Source organism: Equus caballus, chromosome 4 (genome assembly GCF_041296265.1).
Source record: "Equus caballus isolate H_3958 breed thoroughbred chromosome 4, TB-T2T, whole genome shotgun sequence".
Lineage (NCBI taxonomy): Eukaryota > Metazoa > Chordata > Mammalia > Perissodactyla > Equidae > Equus > Equus caballus.
Genome location: NC_091687.1, coordinates 93,836,016 through 93,858,454, shown reverse-complemented (window position 1 = coordinate 93,858,454; position 22,439 = coordinate 93,836,016). Strand labels below are relative to the sequence as shown.

At 43.1% G+C, this 22,439-nt stretch overlaps 1 protein-coding gene across 8 annotated transcripts in view; it reads left to right on the top strand.

Annotated features, from left to right (window-relative positions):
* LOC100067445 (solute carrier family 23 member 1) overlaps positions 1-22,439 on the top strand; it is a 74,207-nt gene that overhangs the window by 15,316 nt on the left and 36,452 nt on the right. For all 8 annotated transcript variants that reach the window (XR_011438265.1, XR_011438264.1, XR_011438266.1 and 5 more), the window contains exons 4-8: positions 5,879-6,038; positions 12,255-12,436; positions 13,373-13,493; positions 14,630-14,786; positions 15,490-15,743. Coding sequence is in view for 5 of the 8 variants with exons in the window: in XM_023639757.2 (XP_023495525.2) it covers positions 5,879-6,038; positions 12,255-12,436; positions 13,373-13,493; positions 14,630-14,786; positions 15,490-15,743 (874 nt within the window). In the remaining 3 variants the exon portion in view is untranslated. The remainder of the gene's footprint in view (positions 1-5,878; positions 6,039-12,254; positions 12,437-13,372; positions 13,494-14,629; positions 14,787-15,489; positions 15,744-22,439) is intronic.

The following is a 22,439-nucleotide window of genomic DNA, read 5'->3' as shown; positions in this document are numbered from 1 at the left end:
TGTTTTAGGCATTCCTGGTTGATGTGCCGACATGGATGAGTACAATTTCTTTTTCTCTCACAGCCTCTCCCTCCTACCACATACAAGCACATTTCCCATCCTCCTGTTCTCCTACATTCCCAGCACAGATCACTATTCGGTGCTTACGTTATAATGACTATGATGATATTCAGATCTGAATCACAAAGCTCCTTTCCTGCTCAACTTTTTGTTTACCCTGTAGCTAAAATCTTTCTTGTTTTTAATATGCTTAATTTTCTAAGTTCTTACTTCTAATTCAATTTTAAACTCTCTTCTTGTTGTCTGAATCTCTTCTTAATAATTTCATTCACATCGCACAGTCAATCAGGTTCATCTTCTTGATGAATTTCTCCTGGAGCCCTCTGACCTGCTGGAGTTTGGAATGGTGGCTGCATGTGCCTGGTGCTCAGCTGTCATCCTCAGATGCCTCTTCACCCTCATGCTGGGAATTCCCTTCATGTCAGTTCTCAAGTCTAGATTTCTTGTTCCCATTGCTTCCTCTTTCTTTGGTGGAACACAATTATCTAGTAGCTTCCTGAGAAAGGGTACATGGGAGGTAAATTTTGTAAGAGTTTGTGTAAGTGAAAATGTGTTGATTCTTCTGTGACGATTGATAGCTTTGCTGGGTATAGAATTTTAGGTTGGAAATAATTTTCTTTCAGAATCTTGAAAGCATTCTTCCATTGTCTTCTAGCTTCCAATGTGATTTTAAGAAGTCCTAAGCCTATATGCCCCTCCTCTCTCTCTGCAAGATTTTGTACAGGCCCAAGTTGTGCTGGGTTTTCTGTCTATTTAGCATTTAACTGGGAGAGGTCTTTTAGTCACAGTGTCTATGTCACAACATCAACAATGAGCATCCTGTTGCTAAACCCAGTAGACTTCCTCTTAGTACTTTTCCATCCACTGACCCCCACCCTGCTCCTTGGTGATAAATTCCCACATTTCATGTTGTGTTGGAAGTTGAGCCTGATCTCTCTCCCACCACAAAATCCCATTGTAGAGCCCCTCCCTTGAATAAAGTCTGCCTTAACATCTTTAACAAGTGTCATGAATAATATTTTCTTTAACAGGACTACATGAGAGCTCAGAGAGAAGGGTTGAAGCTTAATTTCCCAATACTTCCAAAAGTTTAGATGTTCCTAGTTGATGGGCCAAAATGGGACTACAAAGAGAGGAGAAAAATGTCCCACCTAATCGTTAGCATAAATCCTTCAAGTAGATTGTTCTTAACACAAGTCCGGTTGTCACTTGTCCTTATAACAAACACACTGTTGCAATTTGGCCCGTGACTCAGACTTTCTCATCAGGGCTCCCCCACTTCCCAGCTGAACCCTGCAACTGGCTTCTTCCTGGAGTCAATTTCCTCATACACAGACATTGCAGTGTCATCCTACCCACCCTGAAGTACTCTTGAGGTAACGAAATGAAAATGTTGCGCAGTTTTTAAGTACTCTATAAACTTAGATGTTAATATGACCCCCAGGGACACATTTCTGTGGCTTTGCCAACCTAAAATACTAATCCTATCAGACTTTTAGGATACATTCCTGAGGCTGCAGATTTTGACATTTTACTTCTTCTTAGAAAACATGAAAGTCACTGTTGTAAAGGAAAATGGTCGGGGGTTTTCTCTTGTTTGTATGTAAACATTCAGATGAGATGGTGAAGGGTCGGGAGAGGAGGAGGATGGACAGAGAGAGTCTGCCCATGTTTCTACGGGATGTTGTCAGGGTGGCAGTGGAGATTTGCACCCAGACTCAATCCATCTGAGCCCAGACTCGCTTTGTCTGCAATGGTTCATGAGGCCAGCTGTGTGTGAGATGGGGTAGGGAGAGGGAGAAGGAATAGGTGGAAAATGAAATTGGAAGGTCTGAGTATAGAGTGCAAGGCAGGTCCTTACTGTATCATATTTGTAAGTCCCTGTAAACCCTGCTTGGAACAAGATGAAGTGTAAATCAACAGCTAAAGTTAATACTTGTTATGTTGGGACTTGTGGCACATTACTAGAGCACATCCTCCAAATAAAATCCAACAAAAACAAACAAAAAAAGAGATAGAGACAGTGAGAGAGAGAGAGAGAGAGAGAGGATCTGAAATTGATCCAACAATACTAGGATGATAAGCTTCAAAATAATTAGTAGATCCAATAAAAGCAACTCCATCCCAATTGATATATGTTGTGACACCATGTGAAGAGAGCTATACATCAGATATTAACCCTTAAATGTTAACATAAGCCCCTAAAGTAGACAGACACTGTCTACTTTAAGAACTAGAATAGGGGCTGGCTCCTTGGCTGAGTGGTTAAGTTCACATGCTCTGCTTCAGTGGCCCAGGGTTTTCCTGGTTCAGATCCTGGACGCAGACATGGCACCGCTCCTCAAGCTGTGCTGAGGCAGTGTCCTACATAGCACAACCAGAAGGAACTACAACTAGAATACACAACTATGTACTGGGGGGCTTTGGTGAGAAAGAAAAAAAAAAGAAAGAAGATTGGCAACAGATGTTAGCTCAGGTGCCAGTCTTTAAAAAAAAAGAAAAAAAGAGCTAGAACAGAGGAAATAACACAGAGGAGTAAAGTGAAAGCTGTGAAGGGCTGTGCAGGTAAGGCCGTGCTACCTGAGGGGCTGAGAGGATGCCACAGAGCAAGGGGTCATTGATGCAGAGATGCAGCCTTGGACCCACCCAAGCACCTGGAGTCCAACAATGCAAAAGAAAACAGGGATCATAGAAGACAAATCTTAGAGAACCAACCTGCAAGAAATGGAAAGGCAGAAACAACAGTAAAAACAGTCTCACATGATAACATCTGTTATTTAAGGGAAACGTTAAGAAAATGCCCTGATGTGCACTACATTCTCAGGAAGTACCCACACATTTCAGAGGAAATAAGAATGACAATTACTGCTACTTATTGAGCTCTCTATGCCCTAGGCATTGGGCTAAGTATTTACATATATTTTTTCTTCACAGCTACTCCTTGAGGAGAGTCTGTTGTCTTTACTTTACTGAAGGGGACACAGGCTTGCAGAAGTTGGGCAACATGCCTGGGTCACACACTAATAAGGTAGAGCCAGATTTAAATTCGCCTTTGGTCTATGCCATGATGTTAATTGGTGTCACAGGGCAGTGATGACAAGTGAGGAGACCCAAGTACTTGTCCTGGTTAACTCTGTGACCTTGGGCCCCAGATCCCCTATCTATAAAGTGACAAGGCCAGGCTGCATACATTTCACAGGCTCTTCTAGTTCTAAGTTGTTGAGGTTTTAATCAACAGGCACGTGTATAATAATAGTGAATCATACTCATGGGAAAATTTTAAACAAAAGGAGTTGCCATGGTACCAGATAAATTAATATGAAATTTAAATGAGATACACATTAAGGTCATCATAAAAGGTAAGAGAGATGCTAAACAATGAAAGCCTAGTAATGATACTGGTACGTATATCCCAAACATGTACCAGGAAAGTGTATAATGGAAAACCTAGTAGAAATGCAGGAAATATATGTAGATCTATCTATGTATGTATCTATTCTATCAATCACTTATCTACCTCTCTCTCAAAAGGGTACCAATAAGAAGTTATGGGAAAGAAATGGGAATGCTAACAAAATGAAGTGAGGAAAGAGAGGACTCAATGGAAAATGGAGTTGGAAGGTCTGAGTACAGAATAATGGGGGAAGAATTTATTGGTATACTGTGTGAACCTAAAGTTAAGACATGATAATACACTGAAGCAAATAAATGGAAAAAAATTCATCTTGCTCTTGAACATAAAAGGTATTTAGCAATACAAAAAGGCACAAAGTCCATATCATATTATCCCAAGTACATGCAATAATCTTGAAAGAAAATAACACGAACAGAGTTAGAAAAGTGCTCAGCTACTTGAAAATTTTGAAATACTCCCTTAAATAATTTCTGAGTTAGGGATGAATTCCTACATACAATAACAGAAAACACTTTTTAAAAATGAAAAGCTCACTATTGTAAGTAAAGAATTATTATAAATATATTTTGACAGTATTCAAATTCTATGTAATGAATAGACAGCTTATAGGCAAGGAAAAACACATGAAATCACATGAATGAGTACACATCTTTCTTGACTTAATGAAATGCAAATTAACATTTGTTAGGGTTTCATTACATGCTTATTAAACTGAAAAAAAGTAATAATAATAAAACCCAATGTTGGAAGGATTTTTGTTGGCACCAGCCTCAGCGCTGGAGGGATAGAAAAAAAACAATACTGAATCCCAGCCCTCATGGAACCCAGTAATGCCGAAATGGCTGAGGCAGTGGTGGCACACTAACGTGGTGGGGTGTGTGTAAGCCTCCCTGAAAGTGCTTGCTAAGGTGTTCAAAGCAATCCCTGAGAGTCAGTCACTATACATGGTTAGTTAGTACGAGGACTAACAGAAATGTGTAACTAGAATAGCACTGGGAGCTTTTTCCCCCTCACTGTGGTATTCCCAATACCTGGCACCCAGTGCCTGCTACCACAGCAGGTCCTCAAAAAACATTTGTTGAACGAATGAAATGTGCATAGAAAATTACAGCAAAAAATTAAAACACAAGCCCTATATTATGTACTTTCTGGTTATACCTTTATACAAAGATGTCTATGTTCATTTTAAAAGCTCAAAAGGAAGTTTGCAATGATCTAAGTATAGCGAGTTTCCCTTCTCTGTCAAGGTACTTAGATGTGCAATGTATTCCATTCTATTTTGGAGCGTTATGGGTCTAGATTTATGCATCTAGATCAGTTGTTCTTGGCCCCGGCTGCACATTGGAATCACCCGGAGCTTTATGCACTCGCCCTGCTGGGGCGCGCTCCTAGACAAGCCCGTTAACTTGTCTGAGGGTGATGCCCAGACATCGCTGATTCCAATATTCAGCTAGGATACAAGGGCCACGTAGACAGCAAAATTCTTTCATACACTTTATATTTTATTATATAAACTATGTTCAGTCATTCTCCAGAATAGTCCTTTAAGCTGTCTTCATGGAATCCTGAGTTCAAAAATACCCAGCTAGTATTGTTAAGAAAAAGTACTTGACCAGGGTGGGCCATGCTGACAAATGCAATCAAGAGGCTGGGGTACCCCTGTTCCATCCCCACTCCTCCAAATTCTAGCATCCAGGACGGGCAAACTTAATAGCTTCTGACCTCTAGTAAGAGAGGGTTGGTGGAGGTTGACTTGTGAGGCTGTGTTCACCTTGAAGGGAGGACAAGCCAGGGAGGCACTGCTAGAAGTTCTCACAGAGGCCAGAGTGAGACACCGACCAGGAGTGAGAGGGGCCTGGATGGGGGACACGCCCTGACAACTGACCTCTGTCCTCTTCTGTCCATGTGATCAAAAGGAGCCTGAAGGTGGAGGTCTGGGTCTGCTGTTCAGTTTGAAGACACAGAGGACTCTGGCAACCCAGACTCTAGGCTGTGCATCTCTTGTCAGTGGGGAACTCCACATGTGTGAGCTGTGCTTTGATCCTTGGTCCAGGGAAGATTCTCTGGGACTGGGGTAGACAATGGCACCCACCACCTGTGTTTGCTTAGCTCTGTGCTGTCTCCAGACCTTTTCCCAGCACCTGACTCTCTCCTCCTGGGCTTGCCTCTCCAGGACTGGGGTTAGGTCTGCTTGTCTTTCCCCTCCCCACCTCTCCTACCTGTCCAAAGTGTAGCAGAGTTCATGGGTCTGACTTGGAGCTTGGCAGGAGTTCCCTGTAAACTGAAGACAACAGGGGTCATGTGTTGCCTGGAAATTGAGGTAGGACTTGGGATTAAAAGGGGCCAGTGACGGACTAGTACTAAAGGATTTTATGGGTAACCACATCCTTTCCCCTCCTCCAGGCTGCCCATTCTCCAGGGAGGGTCATTTGGTTTTGTGGCGCCCTCCCTGGCCATGCTTTCCCTTCCTGCCTGGAAATGCCCTGAGTGGACACTCAATGCCAGCCAGGTGAACGCCAGCTCTCCTGAATTCACCGAGGAATGGCAGAAGAGGATCCGAGAGGTAATGGGGCAGAAGTGGATGGGAGGAATGGAGGGGTACTCAACAGGGGCTCCCGAGATGACTCATTTGTTCAACTTTCATTGTTCAGCTCATGGCTGGGCAAGATTCCCGGCTTTAAAATACTGCTGTTGTTTCCTGTCTTTTAATTATAGCCATTTTGACCTGAGTGAGGTGATATCTCATGGTAGTTTTGATTTGAATTTCCCTGATAGTTAATGATGTTGAACATGTTTTCATATACCTGTTGGCCATCCATATATCTTCTTTGGAGAAATCTCTGTTCAGATCTTTGCCCATTTTTTAATTGGGTTGTTGGTTTTTTGTTGTTGAGATGTATGAGTTCTTTGTATATTTTGGATATTAACCCCTTATCTGATATATGGTTTGCAAGTATCTTCTCCCAGTTGTTATGTTGTCTTTTAATTTTGTTGATGGTTTCCTTTGCTGTGCAGAAGCTTTTTATTTTGATGTAGTTCCATTTGTTTATTTTTTCTTTTGTTTCTCTTGCCTGGTCAGACATGGTACTTGAAAATATGCTGCTAAGATCGATGTCAAAGAGTGTACTGCCTATGTTTTCTTCTAGAAGTTTTATGGTTTCAGGTCTTAAATTCAAGTCTTTAATCCATTTTGAGTTGATTTTTGTGCACAGTGTAAGGTAAGATCTACCATCATTCTTTTGCATGTGGCTGCCCAGTTTTCCCAACACCATTTATTGAAGAGACTCCCTTCTCCATTGTATGCTTTTGGCTCCCTTGTCAAAAATTAGCTGTCCATATATCCAACTTATTTTAAATGTAAAGGGCAAAGGAGCATTATTCGAAACAGTAATTTGTATTTCTGCCGCCATCTTTCTTTTTGCCCCCTGGGAGCCCTTGTTAGCCCATTCCCTTGCTTCTGTTGGAGGAAGAGATTTTGAGTCATTCTCTTCTATACTTTAAATAGTGGGCAGCAAAAGTAACACTGTTAAACCCTCTTGTGTTTCCTTCCCCTAGGTACTTTCAAATGATTTAATAAGTGTATTGTCACTGGATCCTCTCCATTGGTTAAGTTTCACCCTGAACACACTGGAGTTTCCAATCTGGCCCATAAGTACCAGCAGAATTCCAACAATTGAACTAAATTGATTTCTATTATTTCTATCTTTTAGGGAACATGACCAAATCCCTAGTCCTGGGAAAATAAGGCTTCTTTACCTTCTCATTCCTCCACCCATCATTTAGGACCTGCTACACTGACAACTCACTTTTGTGCCCCACAGTTTAGCTTCACATTATCCTAGCCTGGAAAGCCAGCCCTTTGTGCTTTTGTCTCACACATTTTGTTGGTTCAAGCACATTCTAATTTGCAATAATTTCACTGCTTTTCCGAAGTGATATGACACACGAAAAGATCACTTGATATGGTATTTCTTGGTCCACTCCTGTCCTGTTCAGGCTGTGAAAAGTGATCCTTAAGCTGTTAGATAGATAAATTGATATTCATGTTGGTCAATCTGGGTCACCAGCCTTCTTGTAGTAGTCTGGGCCAGGGCTTCACTTGCAGAAGAGGCAAAGCTCAGTTCAGAAACACTGTCAATACCAGTTTAAAAAATGTTCGAATCTCCCATGTTCTGTGAAATGTCCAGTATGGCCAGCCTACCAGCTCTATGGTGGGCCATGTATCCTCATATTCTCCCACCAAAGGCACATGCGCCCACTGCTATTGGCAATGTGGATCATCACGGGCCACATAAGCAACTTCAAGTGGAGATGAGGATTATGTTGTTTGTGAGTCCATGTGCCTGTGGCTTGTGGCCCAAGGTGTCATCTCCTGGGCCTAGTGACTACATTCAAAATCATACTTCTCTCTTCTTTTTAAGACTGAGGGTCATCAACATGAACTTCCAGTAATGGAAATTTGAGTATAAAGTCCTATCCTACAAGAGGTGATATTTCAATTGAGCTTTCTGTGATCCGCTTGCCAGACCAAACTGCTAGACCATCGGCCACAGTCCAAGAATCTATATAATTACATAGGGATAATTCCAGGTATTTATGTGTGCAGTCAGTCACATCACACATAACTCGGACCACTGGCTGGATTTAGACATGCCTTACTTCTTCCATCAAGGTCCTTCTGTGGAAATGCTATTGTTACCGAACCTGAAGTGAGTTCACTCACCTGTTGCACAGCAAGCCAATTTCTGACACCCGGTGTGGTGGAAGAAAGTAGGAATTTTATTTTTACACAGCGCTGAGCAAGGAGAGAGGGCAGCTAACGCTGAAATCCCAAACTCCCCGACAAGCTAAAAGGAAGGCTTTTTATTGGGGGCTTTAGGAACATATGGCCTTGCTGGTCAGCAGCTTTCCCACCAGCCTGTATCTCTTTGTGGGGAGGAGATGATCCAGGTGCTTGTCCTTGATGGTGTCAGTCTCCATGGAGGATAGTGGATTCTGGAGTCAGGAAGCCAGAGAGTAAGCAGGGAATGAGTGTTTTGGTTTTAACCCCATATATGCTGGGTTTAATGTGGGGAAACAGATATCAGGGTTGGTATCACTATACTCTTCCAGTCTCAGTCTTTCTCAGCTGGGTGAGCAGGGCCTTTAGCAAGATTCCAACCAGTGCTTTTTGAACGCAAAGACTCACACAGCGGCATCCAAGTCTGTGTTGCTAGAGTTAGATTATCTTGTGCGGTGGTGTCCACCCCAGGGGAGAGGGGACTGTCACTTGCTTATGGATCCTATGAACCCATCCTGGGTAAAACCTTTTCTTCTCCTGAATATAACTATTTCCCTTTAATCGCCCCTTCCTTGTTTGAATATTTTCCTGACATCAGTCAAAATGTGATTGGGATCTCTGACCTCAGAGTTATTTGGTGACACTCAGTAGTGGTCTAATTCTAAACAGTGCCCGGTAGAAGACTAGTTAGCAATGGTCTTTCAGAGGGAGAGTGGTTGGGTAGCTGCTCCAAGCCACATCCACACCAAAAGCCCCATGGCAGAGCTGAAGCATCTGGCTTCTATCGGGGTCAGTCCTCATTCAGCATGCACTCCACCACCAACACTTCCGATCCCTCAGGGAGTACTGACTTGTAAGGTCACAGTAGACAGTCTGGGCCAGAACTTGTGACTCTCAGCCAACACCTTCTGCTGTTCTTCCCTCTCCAAAACAGCCCTTTACCCGTGCCTGTGCTCTGATATGCAGTCCAAAAGGGCACCCAGATGTGGGTGAACTTCAATAATCTCATCAAGTCCTTGTGCTTCCTTTTTATCTCAGGGTGGACCCAGAGTTAACAGGGCTTTTTTAAAGAACTTTTCCATGTAATTCCAGAGCAAGATATAGTTAAGAATTTCACTTCTCAGGGTGGTGGGCCCTGGATTTTTTCCAGGTTGACTGGTTAATCTCCCAATATTGTGGGTTGCACTACCTTTTCCAAATTAGGCTTTTTTTTTTTTTCAGTGCAGCCTAGTTTTATTATTTCATCATAGAATGAATCACAGAACACATGTAGTTGGTGGAGGCGTTCTTTTGTTTTTGTTTTTTCTGTCCTTCAGGGATCCTATACTTGGCATTAGTAAATCCAGATTAAAACCAAGCAAAGAATGAGAAGCAGGGTTGCCTTACCCTGCCCTGCTAGATGCCAGGGGCAGGATTTCCCTTTCACTCAGCCTTCCTGAGAACTATAATTCCTTAGGCAAGAATCTCTTACCTTCATATTATCCAGGAAGACAGATCTGACAGGGAAAATCCTTCTTTTCTCCCACCTGAGCACTTCCTTCCGCTGCTCAAATCCTCCCTGTGTTCTGATGAGGTGTCTGCCTCCACCACTGCAAGGGCACAAACCTTCATCACATTCAGAAGCAGTTACCCTGTGTTTTGAGGATACTGGGCAAGAGTTACGGGAAAGAATTCCCCTGGGGCTTGAACAGTATTAGTCATGAAAGAGATGTTTAGGGATATGGGCCATGCTGCACCTGCATTGAGCACCACATCCCAAGGGTCAGAGACACCATATTTTCTTTAATACATTTACGGTTTATTTTTGTGTTTGTGATACATGGAGTCTTCTAAGGTGAAAGTCAGCAAACTATGGCTCTTGGGCCACATCAGCCTGTGGTCTGTTTTTTTACTTCCCACAAACTAAGAATGGTTTTTACATTTTAAAAGGTTGTTTAAAAAAAGAATATGTGATAGCAACCACATGTGGCCCACAAAGCCTGAAATATTTTCTCTCTGGCCTTTCAGAGAAAAACTTTGCCAACCCATGCTCTAAGACACAGGGCCCAGGGAAGGGCTTCCTCCTGCCCAGGGCTCAGACGGTAGTCTCTACTACTTTTTCCACATCACCTCCAAGTGTCCAACACAGTGAGCCCAAACCCGGAGTCTTCTCTGTGGTATTGTAGCTCCCTCTGCTGGTCCAATGCTTTCTCCGGTGCTGTGACAGGAGAAAAAAGTTCTTATCAATTTCACCCTCGTTTTATTAATTGTTTGATTGATTGGTTAAATTCACTGAGCCAGTCTATTGGAATTTAAGGTACATTCACCATATTTCTCTGAATTATATTTGTCTACACACCTCTCAAGTCTTGAAAACACTGATGGTGGCAGGCCAATTGTCCATCACAATCCCAGCCACAGATGAAAGTGATGTGAACACAGGACCAATAGGAATGTCCTCACTTAACAGATACAAGAAGTAAAGGAGGGGTAAAAGTGAACAATGACTCTATTTTAAGGAAATGGTGCTAGCAGAAAAAGTAGAAAACCATGAGAAGAGATGGCAAGTTCAGTTTTCAACAGATTAGACCAATTTAAACTTCAACTTCCAGTATCATGGTAGTTTTTATTTATGTACTTATATATGCTTATATGTAAGTGAAATAAATGACAGGCATGATACAAGTGATGAGAGGGAGAAATTAGAATTATTTTGTTATTGTAAGGTGCTCACACTACCTATGAAGTGGTATAGTGTTATTTGAAAGTGGACTTAGATTAGCTGTAAATGTATGTGGCAAACTCTAGGGAAACCACTGAAAAGTAAGAAAAAGAAGTATAACTGGAGAGAAAATGGGATCATACAAAATGCTCAAGTAAAACCACAAAAAGCAGAAAAGGAGTGGAAGGCAGAAATAGGAACAAAGGATAAGGGTAACGAATAGAAAAGAGTAACAAATATAGTTGATATGAACCCAACTATTTCAATAGTCACTTTGAACATCAATAGTCTGAATGCATCAATGAAAAGGCAGAGAATGTCAGAGTGGATCAAAAAACAAGACCCAACTATATGATGTCTACAAGAAAGCCACTTTAACTAGAAAGACACAGATGGATTAAAAGTAGGTGGATGGAGAAAGATATACCATGCTAACACAAATCGCAAGAAAGCAGGAGTCACTATGTTACCTGCAGAAAGAGCAGACTTGAAAGCAAGGAAACTTTTCAGGGATAAAATAGAACGTGTAACATCCAAACCAGTAAAGTAAAACAGGAGAAGTAAAGCAAACTCTATCAGTCCAAGAGATCAAGGGCTGGCAGACTATAGCCCAGGAGCCAAATCTGGCCAGTTGCCTGTTTTCGTAGAGCCCACATGCTAAAAGTGGTTTTATATTTTAAATGGTTGAAAAAAATCAAATTAAGAATAGTATTTTGTGACATGACAAAATTACATGAAATTCAAATTTCAGTGCCTGTAAATGAAGTTTTATTGGAACAAGCCAGGCTCATTTGCTTACTGCTCGCTTGGGAAAGTTTTGATAGAGCCCATATGGCCACAAAGCTTAAAATATTCACTATCTGGTCCTTTACAGAAAAAAAAGTGGCCAACTCCTACAATAGAAAGTAGTTTCAATAGAAAGAAAACAGAAAAATAAAGCAGCAAGGTATTCGATACAGTGCTGAGTGATGCTCGTATTGAGTCATCATCATCATCATCACTGTAATCAATAAATAATTTTGAAGGCAACTCCCTGAAAAACTTCCCATTAAGTGAAAATGTCCAACAGCTCGTTGGAAATCCACAGCTGGAAGAGGAGCGAGATCAGAGCTCTTCTTTCCTCGGTTCCTTTGGGGTCCAGCTTTGCCCCTGCACTGCCTCTGAATGTACCACCTAGGGCTGACCAGATCTAGAAGTGGGCTGCAGCAGCTGGGCCTGTCATGGTGGCCTGGGCTCGACTGAGGTCCACGGTCCTGCTGCAAGCTGTGAGGGGCCTGAGCTGCACTCTTCCTCTTCAGTTGCAGGGTGCCATCATGGTCGCTTCCTGTGTCCAGATTCTAGTGGGCTTCTCAGGCCTCATTGGCTTCCTCATGCGCTTCATTGGCCCCTTGACCATTGCTCCGACCATCTCCCTGGTGGCCCTGCCTCTCTTCGATTCTGCGGGCAATAATGCTGGGACCCACTGGGGGATTGCTGCCATGTAAGTACTCTCTGGGGAGGGAGTGGCATCAAGTTCTCTTTGGTGGAAGAGTGCCTGGGAAGAATAGTAAGAGTGCTTGCTGTTGGCAAACTCTTGTGCTTTAGAAATACTTTCATGAGCATTATGATACCTTAAGAAGCAGGAAAACTGCTACTTCTAATTTATTACTCTTACTACTTATTACATTATTAGTACTCACAGATGGTGAGTTCATCGCAGGCAGTGTATAAGAACACTTGATGTACTGTTCATGAAAAGTTGATACTACTGGTCCCCTGCCTCCTAGATTTTCATTGAGCAAATGTTTGTAAACTTCTTTCTGGCCCATGGGAAGGCTGCAAAGACATGGCCCCAGCTCTCAAGCATCTTGTAGTGTGTGGGAGAGAGACAAGACTGGGATCCACATACCTATGACACCAGGAGACAGTGATGAGAGTCGTAGAATGACATGCAGGTTCAGGGGAGGGGGTGAGGACAGCCAGCTGGGAGGATCAGGAAGGCTCCCTGGAAAAAGAGGCCTTAAGCGTTTAAATGGAGCTTTGAACAGAGTTGGGGATGACACTGGACACTGTCATTCACTCTGCCTCTTGTGGTCTGACCACAAGGACCTGCAGAATGACCTGCAAGAGAAGGCCTTCTCTGCCTCTGGCCTCATTGGCTCCACCTGCTGGAACCATTGAGCTGCTGATCCCCAGGGACTAACAGCCTCCCTTCCCACTCCTCCCCCTCAGCCACCAGCAGCTTCTGGAAGGCAACAGCCCACCCTAGCAGAGATGGCAGGATGCTGCCCGTGCTGCAGAGTGGGGTCTAGATGGGGACCCTCCCAGCTTGGCCATGGCCCCAAATCCCAGAGGCCTGTGGTGGCCCAGCTTTCAGGACCCTCACTCAGGATGAGCCCCAGCTCACCAGCTTGGGTGTGGTTTGTTTCTGTTTCAGGACCATCTTCCTCATCGTGCTGTTTTCTCAGTACCTGAAAAACGTCGCAGTGCCCATACCCATTTATGGACGAGAGAAGAAGGGTCACACCTCGAAGTTCTACCTGTTTCAGGTCTTCCCTGTAAGAAGCACTCCGCACCCCCTTTCATACTGAGTTGACTCACCTGGAGAGTGAGGCACAGCCTTTCACACTCCCAGATGGCCCCCAAAGCAAGTGCTCCCCCATCTGCAGTGGCCTCTCCTCCTCAGCCTTCCTTCATCCACCAGAGAAGAGAAGGAGGCCGAGAGAAGGCCGGCAGCCTATGGGGGCACTTCCTGACCCTTGGTGGAATGCCATCCCATGTCCTACCTCTATCCTTCTTTCCTGGGAGCAGAGAACCCTGCTCTAGTTCGCTGCTCTGGGCTCCAGTGTGGGACAGCCTTCTCACTTTCCCCGGGCCGTCCTCATAGCAAGGTGCCAGGGGACACAGCCAGCTTCACTGCTAATTACACAAAACTTAAGACCAAGTTGCATAGATCAGGTTCTTCTCTGTGGCTCATGGGTAGTCCAAATACCCCCAGATAAGGATGGTACCTCCCTTTTCAGAGCTTTCCCTGTTGAAATCTCTTTGAACCACGCTGTCAAGTAAGTGTAGCTGTCACCTACACAAATATGTTTGCAGGTTTCATTTAACTGGAAACTACATTTGCATTGTAAAAAGATACTTCCACACAATCATCTCAATGCTCCTTCAACAACACTCTAGGCCAGTGGTTCTAAAATTCAATGTTCGTAAGAATCACTTGGGGACATAATTAAAAATACAGATTTCTGGGGTTCTGCCACCAGAGATTAAATATCAATATATCTGAGGATTCTACTTGAAGAAATCCTGCTTCAGGCTCTGCAGAGCAGTGTTGTCATTTCATTGTACAGATGAGGAAACTGAGGCTCAGAGTTTGATCCAAGGTCATGTGACCAACAATCAGTGGAAAGGGAGCCGGAGGGTAATCCTTCTGACCCAGGCTGTGCCCACTTTACCAGACGTTTCTGCCTCTGTGTGACACGAGGTCTCCCCATAGTTTATTTGCTACATTCCCTTCATGTGCTAATTATCCACTGACACACCAGATTGCTGTTGTCACTGGAAGGGTGAGTAACCCAACACGTCCTCATTTCAAAGAGCTTTCCTGAACTCCCTCCTTTACCCCGCTCCCTGGGAGGTGGTTGCCTGGGCCAGGGTGAGACCCGTGGTGAAGGGTGGCTCCTTCTGGCAGGTGCTGCTGTCGCTCTGCATCTCATGGCTCCTCTGCTTCGTGCTCACAGTCACCAATGCCCTCCCCAAGGACCCCACAGCCTATGGGTACCAGGCCCGCACCAACACTGAAGCCAATGTCCTCAGCCAAGCGCCTTGGTTTCGCTTTCCTTACCCAGGTAATGACAAGATGAGCCCCTTCCTGCCTGGGACACATGATTCCCAGGACTGCCCATGGAGCCCAGGGCATGGGATGGAGAGCTGAATAGGGCCTGGGCTGGGGGGAATCTCCTCCAAGGGATCTTTCAAGGAGCGACAGGCCCTAGGGAGTCCATATCAGAACCCTAAGAGAAGAAGAAGACCCTTAGATTATCCTAAGAATCCTTTGGGGGGTGCTAGGCCAAAGGCTCCCACTCCCAGACCTACCTCTGAGCTGGCGGAACCACTCAAGAGGCCTTGGACTGAATTAGGACATTTTTCAGGAGACAAGGTCAATGCCACTACTGGTCTCCTTTCCCTGAAGTTCTTGGCTCAAGGTGTATAAATAACCAGGTTCCAGGGATGGCTTGGCTGCTCTCATGGACTGTGGTGCTAGGGCCTCCCTGATGAAGAATCTCTGCTTCTAAACACTCCAAGGCCTCCTGGGAAGAGACCCTGTTGCTGGCTCTTTCTGGGCACAGTGACCTCAAGGACAGGGCATCTGACCCTCCCTCAGGGATGAATGGTAGGGCAGGATCTGAGCCAAAGCCTCTGGAGAGCTGTGGGGTTGGAGGACATGCCTGGGCTTTAAAGCCTTTCAGAGACCTCTCTGTCAAAGAAATTATTTGGGGTTCAGCAGCCTGTTGTCTTGTGGATTAATATTCCCTCTGCATTGCCTTTCAGGACAGTGGGGCCTGCCCACCATCAGCCCGGCTGGGGTCTTTGGGATCATGGCAGGGGTGATCTCCTCGATGGTGGAGTCAGTAGGCGATTATTATGCCTGTGCCCGGCTGGTGGGGGCCCCACCCCCTCCGAAGCACGCCATCAACCGTGGCATCGGCATTGAGGGCCTTGGCTGCCTGCTGGCAGGGGCGTGGGGGTCAGGGAACGGCACCACCTCATACAGCGAGAATGTCGGGGCTCTGGGGATCACCAAGGTAAGGCTGCTGACGGTGGTTCCTGGGGCAGGCTGGGCACCTGAATCGGTCATCAGTGTATTAGTCTCTCAGTACTGCTGTAACAAATTATCACAAATTGAGTGGTTTCAAAAACCCAAAGTTATTATTTTACTGATCTGGAGTTCAGAAGTGCAACATGGGTCTCACAGGGCTGTGTTCCTCTCTGGAAGCTCCAGGGGACAATCCATTTCCTTGCTTTTTCCATCATCTAGAAGCTTCCCACATTCCTTGGCTCAGGGCCCCCTTCCTCCATCTTCAAAACCAACAGTGTTGCATCTCTCTGACTCTTCTTCCATGGTCACATCTCCCTCTGATCACAGCCAGGAAAGATTCGCTGCTTATAAGGATTCTTGTAATTAGCCTGGGCCCACCTAGATAATTCAGGATACTCTCTCCATCTCAAAATACTTAGTTTCATCATAACTGCAAAGTCCTTTTGCCAAGCAAGGTAACATATTCACAGGTTAGAGATTAGGACATGGAATCTCTGAGGGGTCATTTCTCTGCCTACCATACTTGACCTTCCTTGGTCGTGGTGATTCCATAGGCAGAAAGTCTATCCTGGCACTGGCAGACATCAGTGGCTTTATGAGCACTGAAGAAATCCTTACTTTCTGTAGTTTAGGTGGGAGGTCCATTACCTCCAGCCTGACCCTGTGTCGCAGCTCCAAACCTGAATATTCAAAGGCCACCTGGTCATCTCTACCTGAACATCCCAAGGGCACCTCACACTCAATATGGCCTCTGTGATGCCCAGTACATGCCCCGATCCTTACTTCTCCTCCTGGAAACCTTGTCTTATGGAGTCCACCCAAGTCAGCTTAACTTCTTGCTGTTCGGCGTCCTCACTGTAGATTCCAGTTTCTCAACATGCCCGCTGTCCTTCCTGTTCTCTGTTCTCCATTCCCAGGGCCACAGCTTTATCATCTCGCATCTGGACACTGCAGTCTCACTAACAGTCTCCTTCTAAGGATCTTGCCCATCTCTAATCTAATTACCATATGGCTGCCCAAGGATCTTTCTAGAACTCAATTAGATTAGTCCCTGCTTAAAATCTCTTCATGGCTCCCAACTTTCCACAGGAGAACTCTGTGAGGTCAGCAAGAATTCTTCAGGATGGTGCTCTCTAAGGTGATTTAGAAAAGAATAACATTATGATGTTGCTTTCCACATGCTTCAGGCGTCTTTGCAATGGTCTCCAGCAGAAGTCCTATGAGCTCTGGAACATACAGTATCTCCCAGTCACATCCCCCAGCCTGCATTTTCTGATAGCGCCCTCAGTGGTTCTGATATGCAGGCAGGTGGCATCGCATCTTTCTAGCAGCAGATCTGTCCACCTTTGTACCCTGCATGGCCTCTGGGACCCAGCAGGGGCTAAAGTCTGTGAGCAAACAGCTGAGGCAGCACCCGCCCCTCCAGAAAGTCCTGTGTGCTGTGACACTGTGGACTCTTTGGTACTTTGGTTTCAAAACCTTTAGTGCAAGTGAGGGGAATGTTTTTCCACACGAGGGCCACTGAACTACACAGAAATATAGCCACGGCGGGCTATGTGAGTATAAAGCAGCGCATAGTCTTCCTGTTAAAGAGAACAAATCTGACACAGAACAGAAAATTATATTCAATAAACAGAATAAACATTTCTTTGATGTATCATTTCTAAATTAAGGCCTTTAGAGGAGACAGAAAAAGCAGGAGAGAAACATACATATACACAGAGCAAGCTGTGAATCCAGCAGTAGACAGATTAACCCTGTTCTGGACTCACACCTCCTGCTTGTGGCCTTTTAAGATGTTGCTTCGTGGTACACCTGCAATGAAGAGCTCTGACCAATTCTTCGTCCTCTCCCTGTGTGTGTGTGTTTGGGCAGGGGTCGGGGTGGAATCTGACTGAAGGCCAGAAATCTCCCATTACTTCTGTAGGGACCCCCATGCTCCCACCTCAGATGTCAATCCTGAGGCCAAAAGAGGCCCAGGCTGCATGATAAATTCAGTGGCAGCAGGATTGGGGATGACTGCCATCTTGATGAGACCATCAGCATATCCAAAGGGTGCTGGTTGAACCTGACAAACTGATGTATTGTGCCTGGATCCATGCCCTTGTTCCCACAGTGCATTGTTAGGGCTGTAAACAGAACAAAGCAAAAAGTTCTTCTGATGTGGTGAATTCTTACCACATCTCTTTTAATGAAGACATTAAATAAATAAGCTCTTAGACTAGAAAGAAAAATAAGCAGAGGCATAATCTGCTACTCTATCAGTGCCTTCATGGACTTCAAGCAGTTGACATTAGTGTATCTTTTAAAAAAATATTTTTAATTGTGGTTAAAGATGCATAACATAAAATCTACCATCTTAACCATTTTAAGTGTGCGGTTCAGTAGTGTTAAGTATGTTTACTTACTATACTATACTATATAATATGCTATAATAATATATAATAATATGCTCTACTCTACACTTGTGCAACAGATCTGCAGAACTTTTCATCTTACAAAACTGAAACTACATTAGAGTAACTTTGAAGGACTGAGAGTAGACAAAATGGAAGAGAAAGGTTCAGGAACTATCTACATATATTCACTGACTGCAGACTCAGGATGGGATATTCAGACAGTTGCAGTGCAGCTCTGACTTTCGATGATGCTGAATGCCTCAAGGTCAGAGGTCATTTTTATCTCACTGGTAGTAGCTGTCACTCAAACCACAGGTATAAACCTTGACTAGCACCACAATCAGTAATGTCCAGCAGTGTGACAACTGTGTGCACCTGGCACTGGGGTGTGCTCCCTGATGGGATGGGATGTGGACCATGGCCCATGATCCTCACAGCAGTGTGTTTGTTTCATTTTTTTTAACCTTTGTAGAAACTTATTTTAAGATCTGCTATAAGGGGGTGAACCATACTTCCTTAGCATTGCCAAATTCCTAGCTACTCGAAAAACTCCATGCAAACCAGGTAATAGCAATCAGTAGTGACATTAGTGCAATTGATCCTCTGGAGAAACGAACTAGGAAAAAACTCACCTGTAAGATTCTTGATAGGACCGGTTATTGCTGTATAATACCATGGGAGGGGGCCTCGTCTTAGTTTTGTATCCTAAGTGAACCCCCATAGAGATTAAGGAGAAATCATAGTTTATACATATTCCATAATATTTGCTTGCTGAGAAAATCTAGTTTGTCCTAACTGAGGAATGTATCAATTAGCAATAATGAAGTGACTTTTATAGAGGGAACTCTCTGAAATGTAAATCACTTCCTGTCACCACCCTGCTTAACACACCTACTGAGAGTTTCCTTTGTCTTTGGATTTTTCATTTTTAATTGCGGTAAAGTACACATAACACAAGTTACCATCGTAACCACTCCTAAATGTACAGTTCGGTAGAGTTACATGTGTTCAAATTGTCGTGCAGCCAATCTCCAGAGCTCTTTTCATCTGAACTCTGAACCAGTTGAACAACTCCGTATTCCCCTCCCCCAGCCCCTCAACCACCATTCTAGTTTGTTTCTATGAATTTGACTGCTGTAGGTACCTCATATAAGTGGAATCATACAGTGTCTGTCTTTTTGCGTCTGGCTTATTTCACTTAACATAACTCCTCAATGTTCATCCACCTTGTGGCATGTGTCAGAATTTCCTTCCTTTTTAAGGCTTGCTAATATTCCATTGTAGATATGTTCCATGTTTGCTTCTGCCCTGTCTTTGGATTTTATTCTAACTCCTCTCTCTGGCCCTTAAAGCCCTTCACAACAGAGGCTTTGCCTTGCTCTCCATCCTGTCTCCTCTCTCTCCTTGTGTCACTGTGCTCTAGGTGCGCTGATTTTCCTTTTATTGCCCCTCCCAGCTGTATTGAGATATACTTGACATACAACATTGTGTAAGTTTAAGGTGTACAATGTGTTTATTTGCTACACTCACATACTGCCATATGATGACCACCTTTAGCTAACGCCTCCATCACATTACCTAATTACCACTTCTTTTTTGTGGTGAGAACATGTAAGATCTACTCTCAGGAACTTTCAAGTATATAATACACTATTGTTAACTAGAATCACAATGCCATACCTTAGGTCCCCAGAACTTATTCATCTTCTAACTAGAAATTGTACTCTTTGGAAAACATTTCCTCCTATCCCCCACCCCACATCTCCTGGTAACCACCATTCTACTCTCTATTTCTACAAGTTTAGCTTTTTTAGATTGCACACATAAATGATATCATACAGTACTTATCTTTCTCTGTCTGACTTCTTTCACTTAGCATAATGCCCTCAAGGTCCATCCATGTTGTCACAAATGGCAGGAGTTTCTTCGTATATTATGGCTGAATAATATTCCACTGTATAGAGATATATATATATATATACACACACATTTTCTTTATCCATTCATCCATCGATGGACACTTAGGTTGTCTATATCTTGGCTATTGTCGAGAATGCTACCATGAACATGGGGGTGCATATACCTTTTCCAGTTAGTGTTTTCATTTTCTTCAGATAAATACCCAGAAGGGATATTGCTGGATCATATAGTAGTTCTATTTTAAATTTTTAAGGAACCTCCATACTGGTTTCCACAGTGGCTGCATGAATTTACATTCCCATCAACAGTGTACAAGTATTCCCTTTTCTCCATATCCTCATTAATGTTTGTTATCTCTTGTCTTTTTGATGATAACCATTCTAACATGTGTGAGATAATATCTCATTGTGGTTTTGATTTGCATTTCCCTGATGATTAGTGATGTTGAGCATCTTTTCATGTACCTGTTGGCTATTTGTATATCTTCTTGGTAAAAATGTCCATTTTTTAATCATTTATCATTTTGCTTGTTGTTATTATTGAGTTGTATGAGGTCTTTATACATTTGGATATTAAACCCTTATGTGATATATGGTTTGCAAATATTTTTTCCCATTCCATAGATTGCCTTTTCATTTTGTTGATTGTTTCTTTTGCTGTGCAGGAGCTTTTTAGTTCGATCTAGTCCCACTTCTTGATTTTTGCTTTTGTTGCTTGTGCTTTTGGTATCATATCCACAGAATTACTGCCAAAACCAATGTCAAGGAGATTTTTCCCTACACTTTCTTCTAGGAGGTTTATGATTTCAGGCCTTACATTCAAGTCTTTAATCTATGTCAAGTTAAATTTTGTGAGTGGTGTAAGATAGGGGTCCAATTTCATGTTTCTGTGTGTGGTTATCCAGTTTTCCCAAAACCGTTTATGGAAGAGACTATCCTTTCCCCATTGAGTATTCTTGGCTCCCTTATCAAATATAAGTAGACTGTATAAGGCAGGGGTGATCTGTGGACTCTTGATTCTGTTCCATTGGTCTATGTGTCTATTTTTATGCCAGTACCCTACTGTTTTCCTTACTATAGCTTTGCAGATAGTTTGAAATGAGGAATTGTGATGCCTCTAGCTTTATCCTTCTTTCTCAGGATGGCTTTGGCTATTCAGCGTCTTTTGTGATTACATATGAATTTTAGGATTGTTTATTCTATTTTTGTGGAAAATGCCATTGGAATTGTAATAGGGATTGCATTTAATCTAAAGATGGCTTTGGGTAGTTTTGGCATTTTAATGATATTAATTCTTCACATACATGAACGTGGGCTATTTTTCCATTTACTTGTGTCTTCTTCAATTTCTTTCCTCAGAGTCTTATAGTTCTTAGGGTACAGATCTTTCATTTCCTTGATCAAATTTATCCCTAAGTGTTTTATTGTTTTTAATGCTATTGTGAGAAGACTATTTTCTTTATTTATTTTTCAGAATTTTGTTATTGTACAGAAATGCAACTGAGTTTTGTATGTTGGTTTTTGTACCTGAAACTTTACTGGTTTGTTGATTAGTTCTAAAAGTTACTTGGTTGAGTCTTTTTTGCACATTTTCTACACATAGGATGATATCATCTGCAAATAAAGACAGTTTTACTTCTTCCTTTCTGATTTGGATGCCTTTTATTTCTTTATCTTACCTGATTGCTCTAGCTGGGACTTCCAGTTCTATGTTGCACTCCTGTGTTGAATAGGAGTAGTGAAAGTGGACACCCTTGTCTTGTTCCTGATCTTAGAGGAAAACCTTTCAACCTTTCACTGTTGAGTATGATGTTAACTGTGGGTTTGTCATATATGCTTTTTATTGTGTTGAGGCATATTCCTTCTATACCCAATTTGTTGAGAGTTTTATCATAAAAGAATGTTGAATTTTCTCCAAGGCTCTTTCTGCATCCATTGAGATGATTGATTGTATGATTTTTATCTTTCTATTAGTGTGGTATATCACATTGATTTGCAGATGTTAAACCATCGTTGTATCGCTGGAATAAATCCCACTTGATCATGGTGTATGATCCTTTTAATGTGCTGTTGAATTTGGTTCACTAATATCTTTTTGAGAATTTTTGCATCTATATTCATTGAGGAGGTTGGTCTGTAGTTTTCTTCTCTTGTAGTGTCCTTATCTGGCTTTGGTATCAGGGTAATGATGGCCTCATACAATGAGTTTCTGAAGTATTATTAATCTCATTTGGTAACTTTGGAGGCTGACATTTGGAGAGGTTAGGTAATGTACCCAAAGTCACACAGCTAGTTAGAGGCAGAGCTGTAATTGGCTTCCAAACCTCCATTCTTAAGCATTGGACCACTGCCTCCCAAGAGAGA